Source organism: Brachyhypopomus gauderio, chromosome 11 (assembly GCF_052324685.1).
Source record: "Brachyhypopomus gauderio isolate BG-103 chromosome 11, BGAUD_0.2, whole genome shotgun sequence".
In the NCBI taxonomy this organism is placed as follows: domain Eukaryota; kingdom Metazoa; phylum Chordata; class Actinopteri; order Gymnotiformes; family Hypopomidae; genus Brachyhypopomus; species Brachyhypopomus gauderio.
Window position 1 is genome coordinate 17,651,694 of NC_135221.1, and position 12,808 is coordinate 17,664,501.

The 12,808-nt window shown below is 40.8% G+C and overlaps 3 protein-coding genes and 1 long non-coding RNA gene across 7 annotated transcripts; 1 reads left to right on the forward strand and 3 right to left on the reverse strand.

Annotated features, from left to right (window-relative positions):
* Positions 1-1,322: 1,322 nt before the first annotated feature.
* rnf212 (ring finger protein 212) lies at positions 1,323-5,768 on the reverse strand. Of its 4 annotated transcripts, none has more exons than XM_077022485.1 (13): positions 5,420-5,768; positions 5,160-5,271; positions 4,972-5,033; positions 4,812-4,886; positions 4,654-4,701; positions 4,434-4,492; positions 4,287-4,343; positions 4,008-4,066; positions 3,518-3,587; positions 2,675-2,714; positions 2,384-2,447; positions 2,103-2,172; positions 1,323-2,010 (listed from the first exon to the last, which is right to left on the reverse strand). In XM_077022485.1, exons 2-13 carry the CDS (start codon positions 5,266-5,268, stop codon positions 1,860-1,862), a joined length of 864 nt encoding a protein of 287 aa, XP_076878600.1. In that variant the 5' UTR covers positions 5,269-5,271; positions 5,420-5,768; the 3' UTR covers positions 1,323-1,859. The 4 variants fall into 4 exon arrangements, with proteins under 4 accessions (XP_076878600.1, XP_076878601.1, XP_076878599.1 ...); XM_077022486.1 differs by having other exon boundaries at positions 3,518-3,551; positions 4,654-4,710; positions 5,420-5,766; XM_077022484.1 differs by having other exon boundaries at positions 4,654-4,710; positions 5,420-5,765.
* On the forward strand, positions 5,662-8,506 carry LOC143527336 (uncharacterized). Its single transcript, XR_013134086.1, has 2 exons — positions 5,662-6,093; positions 6,419-8,506. It is a non-coding gene; the product is annotated as an uncharacterized LOC143527336 (long non-coding RNA).
* LOC143527335 (transmembrane emp24 domain-containing protein 11) lies at positions 5,857-7,801 on the reverse strand. The gene is made up of 5 exons (XM_077022488.1): positions 7,404-7,801; positions 7,052-7,140; positions 6,823-6,948; positions 6,321-6,467; positions 5,857-6,182 (listed from the first exon to the last, which is right to left on the reverse strand). Exons 1-5 carry the CDS (start codon positions 7,531-7,533, stop codon positions 6,033-6,035), a joined length of 642 nt encoding a protein of 213 aa, XP_076878603.1. The 5' UTR covers positions 7,534-7,801; the 3' UTR covers positions 5,857-6,032.
* spon2b (spondin 2b, extracellular matrix protein) lies at positions 7,963-12,154 on the reverse strand. Its single transcript, XM_077022483.1, has 6 exons — positions 11,997-12,154; positions 11,091-11,325; positions 10,499-10,722; positions 9,918-10,109; positions 9,643-9,826; positions 7,963-8,763 (listed from the first exon to the last, which is right to left on the reverse strand). Exons 2-6 carry the CDS (start codon positions 11,314-11,316, stop codon positions 8,585-8,587), a joined length of 1,005 nt encoding a protein of 334 aa, XP_076878598.1. The 5' UTR covers positions 11,317-11,325; positions 11,997-12,154; the 3' UTR covers positions 7,963-8,584.
* Positions 12,155-12,808: the final 654 nt, after the last annotated feature.

Sequence of the window (12,808 nt, forward strand, 5' to 3'; positions counted from 1 at the left end):
TTCCACTAGCTAGCGCCCTCTAGAGGTTTCTGCAAAAAAAAACCCCATCAGTATTGTACAATGTCTGCTGTATTGTATTAAGTTACATTTCATAGTAATAAATTGCATGACCACATTTTCTTTTGAGTGTATTTATGGTACAACTTGATTCCCAGAAGTTTCTAGGTTCTAGTGCTTCAGGTTTCAGTTTGAGGCTGCTTTTCCGAACCTCAGGTACTAGTTTGTGAGTTTCCTTTGCATTCCATAGAGGTGAGCAGCCTGGAAATTTAACTGCCTACAAAGATTTTTTGTACCCTGTTGTAGTAATTGTGGGAAGTGATTATTGTACATACACACACTCTCTCACACACACACACACCAAAGTATACCACCACGTCAGGGGAAAACGGCAACCAGATGTGTCATTACCACAGCAAACCTTACATGCAGAGGTAAGACAGAAATACACTGTTAAGTAAAGAATTAGGGGACTTGTAATATTGTGTGATAGTAAACAGTAAATCAAAGTAAACAATAAATCAATATCACATAATGCAAAAAATCTATGTGGCATTATGTTGAGTAATTCTAAGGAAACTCCAGTCCAACACATTTCGAGTTATGGACCACGGTGTTTTATCTTTTATGTAGGGACACTGTACGGACCTCTTTAGAATACTAAACCAGTTACCTGAATTAACCTAAACGCCATTTTATGAAGCAAATCCTGCATTTGTTATCAGTGGAAAACTTGGACGGGTAAATAAGTTCCAGCAACTAAAAATGTCAAATGATTTCAGGTCCCGCAAGCTACTTTGTATTGTCTCAAACACCAACCCCATAAAAATCATTTTCACATACAGTACTGCACTTGAGTGCTTGCCATCCCGCTGTGTAAAGTGTAGAATTGACAGCCAGAACTACATATCATTAAAAGAGACATTCAGACCTTCAGGGTGCATAGAAATAATAAAAATAAAGTGTTGAGTGTTCTAATATGTCTGATCTGCCATGTTACACAATCAATTTAGAGCGATGGTACAATTACATTTAATAAGCCTCTTCACACAGCGCTTTGATTCATTTTTGGAGGATGACTTACAGGCACAGGCTGGTGTTCAGAAAGTGGTCCTTACGTTCTCCCAACTTTTGAGACCAATCTGAGCATCCCCAGGGTCTTTTTCCCTCATGTCGGTGAATTTCATGTTATACTAATTAGATGCCGTAATTTTTAGGACATGATGATGAGTTTGAGATCTATGACTGCCGTTGTTGAGTTACATTATTACAATCTCTGCGCTATCTTAGAAAATGTAAAATTAAAGAAGCATCTTCAAAAAAAGCAGGGTCTTACAATTACTTTAATAAGTCAAACACTACACTACGGCCAACACCATTCAGTGATATGCCATTTATGAGTTAAAACACAAGAAATTAAACACATTCTCTCTGTGCAGATAGATCCACAGGTGCAGCTGACACACTGTGAATCACAGTGAACCACATTAAAATTCACATTCACAGCCCACACATGCCCAGTCTGCAATTGATTACCGAAAACATGGAGATGTTTATGGAGCCCAGCGCAAACACGGAGAGGTTATTATTTCATGCCCCCGAGCGCTAGTTCATCAAAAAGCATTGCATCATCAGCAGAGGATACATTACAAATTGTTCTATTTGTTTTGAGTAGACAAACGCATGCATGTGTCCGTTCGCTCGCACATGGTCGCCTACGCGCGGGGCAGCTATAAGCCGAACATCACGCCCTGCGCCGGACCGCATCTGCCGTGCTCTCAGCTTCGTAGCGCAGCTACGCAAAAAATAGCTATCCGATTCCATAGCTGCTGGTAACATTTTTAGATCGTTGTAACAATATGTCAAGGCGGAGGTCCCAGAGATGACACGGAGGGGTATGAGAACGCTGGAGGCAGTTTGAAGACGGGCGAGTCCCATGGAGAGGTTCTGCGGTAGGGCGCGCTGCTGGATGAGGTCAATCCAGGCTCCTGCAGACCCACGCTGGATTGTCTACTGTAAGGGAGAGAGGAGACTTTTTACGCACACAGACACACAATACCGTAGTTTTGCTTTATGTAGCAAGTTTTTTTATGTTGGAAAAATACCTGACAGTGGCACTTCGAACTAAGTGGCTTCCCATAGTGACCAGGTTGGCTGCTCTGTGCTGGACTGTGCCTAAGAATAGAGAACAGTGCACTGTGAATACACGTGTGTGTATCTGTAGAGCTGGACCATAGGCTGGCCTGAGGTTTCTATTAGACCATCTTATTTTAGTACATCCAGTGTTGGGTGACAGAGAACAGAAAGAAAAAAAAGACAGAACAAAGAACAAAATACATATATCTGCTACATTAAGCGGTACAGTATTCGACTGATACAGACACACCTATGCGGCCATCTTGTGGTGGGCTGATGACACAAAGTCTTGAAAGACTTCCAGAAATTTCTGGCTACAAGAGACAGAAATACATTTTGCTATATGGGAAAGAACGAGTGATCATTTTTGTTACCTATAACAATCACAGATTCTAGAGTTACTGATACCATCCAAATACTGCAGTAATCTAGTAACACAATATAACACAAAACCTAAAATTGTTTCACAAGTAGATAATAAACTCAACAAAATATGCAACTACCAAATATATATATATTTAAAAAACTATAATAATCTTACTTTATGGGAAAATCTTCTTTCAGTTTCCATGGTTTCAATTCTGATGGATAATAATGGATTACAGGTGATTACAGATACTGTATTTGTATGTTTGCTTGACGTTCACAATCCATATTAAAGATGATTCAGTAGTGCCCTCTTGTGTTATGAAAGCTAGCTGGGCGGTTTTTTCATCGGACTAAATCCTATGGATCAAGTTTTGGGGGCTTCAAATCACAGCCCTAGACATCACTTACAAGGGCTTCGTTTTATTGTTGCCACATGACCGCACGGTAAACTGTTTGGAAAAGCATGCACGGCGGAGATATCAAAAAGTAAGCAGTGCAGATCATTATACCATCATCCACGCTCTGCTGTAGCTCGGCGGTGGTCGCCGTCTCTAAAAGAGCTGAGCTTATCCAAACAACTACGGGCTAATGGAGGACGATGATGGATGGAGGCAGGATACGGTGGGTTTACGTGGGACGGCTCGCCTTCCTGCCTCGCACCGCTGGACTGTTGTGATAGCAGCTCCGGGGCTGAGGGCTCCACGGTGAGACAGAAGGAAACACCGGAGAAACAACCCCGATCGCCTACGCCGACGCTACGGCAAACACTGCGCTACACGGCCCATATGTCAACCATTTACCGCCATTGAGGCCAGGCAAAAATGGGGTGGGGGGTGGTTGGCAGACTGAGGGCAATTTGGAGAAGGCTTTACAACACATCACATTATGCCGAATGTCTAGAAACTATTCTGTCAAAAAACTCACTGTCATATACACACACACACACACACACACACACACACGTATTAACAGTGCATTATAGAGGAAAATGATGCAGCCTATTCTTGGTACTCACAGGCTTGTGGTGGATAGCTGGCGGGACAAAGATACTGGGGAGGAGTAGGGAATTTTTGTTACTGAGGACGCTGGTGAGGAAAAAGGTTTGGATTTTCAAACTATGCAAAAAGGTGACAAGTAAGATGATCAGGTCTCCATTTCAATAGCGCCCTCTGGTGTCAAAGCAAATATCATATTACATGGTGTATATACTGATTTTATTTTCTATCCTGATAGTTTTTCTATTTTTGAAGCCAATCTTGAGTCGACTATTTTACGAATGTAACTTTATTATTTGGGCTGGTCTGAACCATAGGCATGTTATGATGAACTTTATAAGCATTTCAGTTGATGACTGACTTCATCCATTTCAATTCCATCATAGCTTGACAGAGCAGACTATTTTAATAATCCCTGATCTACTAAAACAAAAATGCTTTTGAAGAAAATAAATTCAGTATGCATCCCTTACATGCATATCCTAATATGTAGACTACACTCTGCTTCACCTGGTTTGAAATTGCTGGCTGCATGGAAATCCTTGTTTGACTGTGACCTGAATCTGGAACTGGGAGAAATGTAAATGCAAATACTAATGTACAGCACTGAGAGGAAACATCTGCTGCCTGCACAACTTTGACCCTGAATATCTTCGTATCCAAAACTCTTAAATAGAAATAAAAAGTACCAGCTCACCAGAGGCAAACCAGAGTAAACACAAACTGTTCATGTTCTTTTCTTAAGGCTAAGAGAAAGGAACCAGAGCTATTATCCTATTTAGAACTTACCTTTGTTGAAGACTGACTTCTAACTTTGATATATATGCATTCTGCTCTGTAATTTTTCTTTGAGAGGGGGGAAAAACAACAAAATCTGTATACACGAAAGAGTGAATAACTGCAAAGCCATATTATAATATCTCTTCAAATTCTTACTTTGACATTTGTTGCATATCTTGTTGCATTTTGAGAACAGCCTCCTTCATTTTTTCACTCTATTAAAGCAAAGATTATGAAACACCACCTTTTAACACAACAATTAAGGCAGCAAAGTATATTTATTCATGTATAAATACCTAATTTCATAGTGAAAATTCCAAAAACCCAAGACAGACATCTATCACACATTAGTCTGCCTAATAAAAACAGCTCCTACCCTCTGTTGATAATAGGCTAGCAGCCTTTTCTGTTGTCTAGCCTGGAACTGTAAGACCTTAACAGTTAGATAAACGAGTCTAATGTCAGTGATGCCAGTATTGTCAGGGTAAAAATTCTGGTTAAAATTTTGACATAGCCACTACAACTATGGGTTACCTTGCTAATCTCTAAGAAGTATCTGGCTGCAGTAGCTCCTATGTCTGAGAAGAGTGCCTTGACTTCTGAGCTGCTCTAAAATAAAATTAATATTAAAAAACACAATTGCAGTTGTAGACACAGGACTGATAAATCTGGACTGAAGGGAAAGGGATCTTACTTTGTCTGAGAGTGGAGACAGCTGACATTTTGCTTTGCAGATCAGACATTCGCCTTTCTGTCCTGAAAGGATTAAGTTGGGACGGATGCACAGTAGCCAAATAACACAAGGAGGACCACACGCCTACCACACATCTCAGTAAACACACTGAGAACTGAGAATATACTGTGCCCCTCCGGCCAAACTACCTTTAGGGAAGCACACGCTGCATATAACGTGCCCACAGCTCGTTACGGCCAGTTGGCGCTCCGCTCCCGGACACTTAAAGCACGAGTTACAGCATATCCAGTTGGACATTATCTGTTCGGTGAAATACATTTTAGACACAGTAGATTTAAAAAGTCGTAGTTTACAGTGTAAAAATCGGTAATTACTAGAAAAAATTGTAAAAAACAAACAGCTTGAATATTTATAAAATAAACTCGTTGCATGCCGAGGCCCAACTCACCACCGTCGGCCCAGAAGCAGCTAAGACGCACCACGTTAGCTAGGCTAGGCTCCTGTACACTGAAATCTAGCTTGACAACTACTCGAGGTTGCTAGCCTAGCTATTTAACCACTTATGAAAATAATCATGGGTTCATAATTCATTTGTCAGCTATCTCGAGAATAGGCCGATGACAGACTAAATGTATTTCAGTGTCAGTAGATTACGAAGCGGAGGTCGGTTCACTAGGCGCGGTTCTCCTGTCAGCCGGGCCGTTTACTCGGCCATCTCGCCGCTGCGGTGACGTCGTTCGGGGACCAAGATTGCGCGGGAAAACTCAGTAGCTACCCGAGCGCGAGCCTCACTAGCCCACTAGTGGTTAGCATAGCTAGCTAGCTGGCTATCTGACTGACCCACAGCCCTTCTGATTTCTTTATTATCTCTGACTTTTTCATATCGGTAAGGTAATAAGACACACACACGGGTTGTACACAGTAGTATTTAATGTGATTATTTAAACCATTATCATGAGAAATGCTTAATTGATTAGTTAGCTCTTACCAAATTAGCTAGATAGCTAAGTTAGAAGCATGGCGTCGTACAAGAGTAGACTAGACTAGAAGACCAGAAGAAGTTAAACCAGCTTTTTTTCGATTAAAAAGTTTTTCAAGCTTCTTATTTGGCAGAATCCAACGGTGAGTAGTATTGAGGTTTGAATAATTGCCCACCACAGAACGTTTCCGTTGGTTTCTTCGCTCATTCGGCGAAATGTTTCTTCACGCTCCTGTAACAGTTCAGTTAAATTGCACTTAAGATGATTCTCACAGTATTAGAACACACAGAGACGTTTATCACTGGTTCTAGTTTAAGCTTTCTTAACTTAGCTAGCCTAATACTCGGCCTGTTCAATTTCCATGCTTACCCTCTGGAAGTGTTGTTGCTTGCTAATGTACTGGATCTGGTCAATTAGGTGCTTCATTGTGTACTCCATTGCTTTAACAGTGTCTTTTACCTTGACAGCACTAGGATCAATAACATGCTCTCCCATCTGCACATCGAGATGCACCTTCTGCACATTAGAAGAAAACACACTTTACAGAGAGCCTAACTGGGTAAACTTTAACTTTCACTGAACCTCCATACACAAATGTAAACAATATGTTTAATCAGTATGTTATTACAAATATACTAAGCCAACCAAAACCAAACAAGTCTTAGTTATTGGCTCTTACACAATTTATGAAACGTATTGTGGTAACATGTTATGTTCAGAATGCTTAGCATGAACTTGCTAGATATCTCAAGCAACCCAAGTGCACGTCAGTGTGCACCTCAATACAAAATCTGCAAACACTCTGAAAGATTTAGCCACTTGCATCAGTCAAATATGCATAATGTGGAATCAGACTATTATCTTAACTCACCAAATGTTCACCTGCAAACACAGCAAATCTGGTAGAGTTTGATTTCATACACAGGAAATGCTGACCAGAGGCATGAGAGGTGAAGGTGAATTTTCCATATCTGCCAAAGCGTTTCATTAGCAGTACCTGCATATAGAGAAGGAATGGCAAACATTCCACTGAATGCAATCAGGTAGCAGAGACAAACACTACACAGTTTTCTTAATCTGGTATTAATGGATTTCCAAACCTCGTAGTTAGGGTCTTTAACAGTGATGGTTAAACCAAGGTGCTGAGTGCTTGGCTGATTTTTATCCCAGTGTTCTAATAAGAAGTATCCTAAAATAATGTTAAAATAATAACACTCAATAAGGTACTTTCTTTGTACAGTTCTGTTTTGCCAGCTTTATTCAGTAAGAACAACTCCACCATGAATGTAAACAACCTCAGTTACATTTATACTTCTGATAAACAAATTCCAGTAACCATCTGTTCCAACAGCCTTTGCACATCACTTAACATTTAGAATTAATAAAGCTTAGAATAAAAAATAAATACATCCCTTATTTAGGGATAATTTAAATATGGTGCTCTTTGTTTACCTGTAACAAGGGTGTCCTCTGGAATCTCCTCAATTATGCATCTTTCCTTCTGTTGCACTAAGTCAAAGTACATCGCCTGAGCACAAATAACAAAGCTCACAGTTAGGAGGCCAGTCCAGCCTAACTTCATTGTACTAACCTTAAGCAGTGACCTTTTAGATTGCTCCAAACGTGAAATGTGTCCAAATTCACCCAGACACACAGAGGAACGCTACAAAAACATAGGGGGCCGTGTAAAGGAGGGATATCTATTCCTGTGTGCGATGGTGAGTGTGTGAAATGTCCGCCTGCATTTGTGTTTCTCAAACAAGGTTAGGAGAAAAAAGTGATAACACCTCACCATGTGCTTCAGTATGCTGATAAAGAAACTCAAATGGTTAACTCAATAGTTCTGCTTGTTAAAGGATCTTGAATGACCACATAATGCCTTCGAGGACAATAAAATATTTATTTCAGGTCTAAAAAATATTATAATAAATGAAACTGTAGTGCTGAAATACATTGTGTTGGAAATGCAGATGCATTAGAATATCAATAATGACCAGAAATATATCAACAGTGTTGACAGGAAACAGTTTATTTGTCTATATTTACAGTATATATATATACAATTTATTGTATTGAATGTACATATTCAACACAATAGACATTATTATACTTTTTTATGGTTGAGTTTTATTCTTAATTTGACATTGGGTGTGCTTGCTCAGTTGTTCCACTAGAGAGCAGCAGTGTGTAATTTGTTACTTCCCATAAGCTCCGCAAGAAAGGCATAGAATAGCTAATGGAATTTTTTCACAGCCCATAGTATGAGACAAATGACAATTATTGCCATATAGAGGAAACCAAATGAAAACAAGCATATTTTTGTTGTGTTTTATTTCAACACAAGTTTTATTTCTCCCCACTGAGTCATATTTATAATGACAAGGACATTCATTCTGACTTCACTGTGCTGCCAGTAAACCAGTGATGTGAAACAGTGTGCATTCTAATGATCTCTTTAGCGTTCCCTCTTTAAGCCACGAGGACATCCCTTACAAAGTCACTCATGTAGTTCTGAAATTTATTTTTTCAGCGTTCATTTGAATTTGTAGTCTTAATCACACTGGTTCAAATTATTTTGACATCAAGACTAAGAAGAAAAGGAGAACGTGAATGATAAGCCCTCACTTAGAACCTCACACACAGTTGTCGGGGACACAGACTTTCTCCTCCTCCAGAGCAGGGCAGGCAGCACCGTTGTTGGCAGGCTGTATGTGAATGTAGCGCGTCCGGTGCCTTATTCCTTTCTCGCCACACTGACCTTTGCACAAACCCCAAGGTGACCAGGCAGACACCTCGCAGTCAAGAGGGGTATCTGGGGACACAGAGAGACATTCATTAAAGCTTCAGCACCATTATGCAGCAAATGCTCGCTCACCTCTCATCTCCAGTGAAAGGCAGTGGCCATTTCAGCCATGCACAAGATCATGTGATTTTGTTATAAGCATTTACAACTAAAATGACTTGCCAGTTGGTGACAATACATTGTTGACATTATGTTAACACATTTGCTAATGCATTCGCTATGCTACTACTTGTGAACCGACCCTTTGTAAACATATTTTGTTACATGCTGAAATGGTGTAATTTTCTCTAAATATCTTCGATGTGTTGCAGAAAATTAAACAATAATAGACATCCTACATATTTATAGGCATTCTGTCTTTCTGCAGTGTCTTTCGAAAGACACAACCTGATTGCTATTGCATATTGCAGGTTTTGAAGAAGTAGAAAAACAGGGATGTAAAGGAAAAGGACAGCTGGGCTTGACATCACTTTTTGTTTCCATGGTAAATACTTCCTGACTTAGAGTGGTAGAAAGCCTCCCATAATCTTGTTTGGGGTTTGTTATTTTGTCACCATGGGAACAGATGAACGGTTTATGCTGAGACAAGCCCACACACAACTGCCTTAAATTCTATTCAAGGATCAACATTTGGTCTTCAAGCACTGCAGGACAGTATTTGGTGTCTCCAATGCACAGAGGAACTGCCCTGTCACCTCAGACATGTTTGAGGACTATGGTTGAATCTCTTATATGGCTAAAGTTATATTCTGGGAGAATAAATTTTGCAATTAGTTAGATTTTACAGCTTTAGTCAACTGGTCTTTTGTGCATGTGCTGGCCTGAGTCAAACAACTATACACTGTTCGTACACTTATGAAGAGGGGTATACTATATCTCCAAACGTACTTATGAGAGACTCGTCTATTTCGTTGCCAGTGGGAATCTTGTTAGACTGTGTGGGCTCCATAGGCAGACTAAAGATCCGAGTGTTCCTGATCTTGGTAAGTGTGAGTTTGGCAATTGGGGGGAGACTCTTCAATCGGGGATAGTAAAAAGAGTTCGCAGGGTGACTTGGAAATGACGAAGTGATCTACGAAATACAAAAAATAAATCATTAGCAACCCCCGAAGCTGATATTAATGAAATATTTGTGGTAAATGTTATTGGCTCTTTGCGGTTACCTGTGTGACCTTGTCCTGCGGAATTGTCTCAAACTTGGGTGAAGAAAAGGTGAAGCCACTGTCTGTGCCGGCATCATAAGGAAACAGGTCAAGACTTATGTTTTCTTTCCAGTGATCCCCTTCACACAGGTTTAGACTGTCTATCCCAACAAACCAGTCTGGGCTGGGCACAAGCCGCACAATGAAGGACAGCTGTAAAGCAAGAACGCCGTTAGTGTTGTGGTCAGTCTGCACCTTACATACAGACTGAAGAGGCCTGCGGCGTGTGTGATTTGGCACTGGTGATTTACCCTGGACGGCTTCATTATTAAAGATGAATGAGTTCTCTCTAATTTTCTATTATTTCATAAGTAATACCTTGAGGGTCATTATTGTACATTCACAAATTATAGCTTGGAAAATGTACAAGGTATAGGGGTCTTACTCTCCACTGCAACAATGCCCTCAGAATATGTTCTGTTTTTAATATGTTCCATCTGGTTTCAGTTTAAATGGCTCGGTCCTTAAATCAGAATAATTTCCCAGGTAAAACAAAAGTGATTCCTAACATCTCATCATATTGCAGTATAAACAGAACTTACGAAGGAGTGCCTTGCGTAGACTTCAAACTCCGTAGTTGTCTGTCCCGTCCCTCCAAACACAGCTGGTGTGGAGAAGAGGCCGTACACACTCTGGATGCGCTCTCCGGCCGCCTCCACCTCCTTAATCAGGGCCCAGGCCTCTCCTTTCTCAGAGAACTCCCTCACCCCGTTACTGGCATATTCGTTCTGCTGCCAGATGTGATAGTCTGAGCTGTGAGTCACCCCTAAAGAATCAATATGAGATAATTTCATTTATTTCAGTCATCACATAGGACAGTAGAGCGTTTAACAGTAATTACAGCATGTAGTCAATGTTCAGTGTTTAGATGTAATGCTGATGTGTGAAAAATTATAGTTTGCTTCTGATTATGGACTACATGCATAACACCTAATGTCAAGCAGATATTTATTTATTTATTTATTTATTTATTTAGATGTAGTTTAGATTTAGAGGCTTCATAGTTCGTCTCTCAAACAAACCAAAAAAAGTTAAAAACGTGTTGGATATTGCTCAGCGAGCTATCTAAATGTTTTTCCAAACACTCTTTAGTCAGAACTTTTTTAGTCATGTCTGTGACAAGATTCCACTCACCAATCAGCGTAGACCACTGAGCAGGGGGCCTGTACACAGGGTACTGCTTGGGAAAGGCAGTCTGGCTCCATTTGCCAGTAAATGTCAGGCTGTACTTGGCTGTGGACGGGGCAGAGCACATGGGGTCCACACTCACCGGCATGGCGGAGGTTCCACTGAGCAGGGTCAGAATTAGGGGGAGCCACTGCAGACAGCAGCTCACACACACACCTCTCATCCCTTCCATGTTGGTTCTCTGAGAGGACAATGGAGAGAATGGTCCCATATTCACTGCCTTGCTACGGCTTGGGTAGACTGTTCTGGTTTTGTGCGTCTTTACCATATTTGTTACATCTACATTATGAGGCATCTAAAATAGGGTGTTGCCCCAGAAAGGGGCAACTAGTCTGAACACGTGAACGAGCAGCTACTTTGGAGTTTCAGATGCCACGTGACATATTGCTAATGAGGAACAAAATATGGGCGTGAGGCATGAAATGGTTTGGTAGCGAGTAAATCTTAAAAGTGCAGTTTAACAAAGTGATGTCCCTCTCATGCACAATCGCACGCCAAACCTCCAAGTTAATGCATGGCAACTTACAGAAATGATCCAAGCACAAAATTTATGTTGCATATTATTAACTGTTAATTATTTGTGCCCAGTCTAATATTTAATACATTATGCCTTAAAAGTGTTTGAAATCTGAATTTTTTAGTACTGTTTAGTCATTTTAAAAAATTGTTTTACATATTTATAATTTTTTTTTCAAGCATTAGTATTTTTTCCTTCACTTTGTATTTTCCAGATAATCATATACTATAATCATAACACCTTGAGGAAATCCCTACATTTTCAGTAAGCATTATTGACAGAAAAAGAAGACGTTCAGACCATCTTTGAATAAGTGCAGCATGAAAAGTACTCACTGGGTGTGCAGAGATAGATGGGCTTTCTGCAGGAAGAGTGGAGTGATGGTAGCCTGTGCCTGGGCTGTCTGAAAGACTCTCCGAGAACACAAAGCGTCTTCCAGCTATTTATGCCCTTCCGTGTAACGATATCAATAACCTCCTGACCCCTCCCAGCAACGTACTCGCGCCCCCCCACCCCCCCCCCCCCCCCCCCGCGCCACATTACAACCCGTGTAGCATTCGTGCATGTGCATGCAAATAGGTTTAAGCAAATAGGTCATAGTTGGAATCAAGACACACTTTTTCTCTCCTCCCCCCTCCCCACCTTCCTCTTGCCTCACTGGCAGAACTGTTGAGGGGGAAACTGCGGGTGTAGAGCGGTGTAGTTATTTGCTGAAGTGGGATGGAGAATGAGAAGGGTGTGGTTTGGTGGTCTGAGTGGGGAAGCAGACATGGCAGCAGAGGCACCCCCGCTAGCCCTTAAAACAACCGATCCCGCACACAGCCTGTAATTACTTCCACACGCTCACGTTTGGCTCCTTAACCTTCTTCTAGCTCTTTCCATTTTCCTCACACTTAATCTGCATTGTGATGTTTGCATGTGTGCTTCTACAATAAAGTCACTTTAAAAAGTGTTTTTTTTTTTTCAGGAGAAGCATTGAAGAGTTTTTAAGTGATATTTGTTGTGACTTATTTTGGCTCCACTGAATTGCCAGTAGCCTCTGTTATGTAGCAGCCTCTGCACGTGGTGTGTGTTTATGTTTCGGTCTTGTTTCACCACACAGATGGTGCATGTTCACCTCAGTCTTCATACCACCTTTACGTTGCAT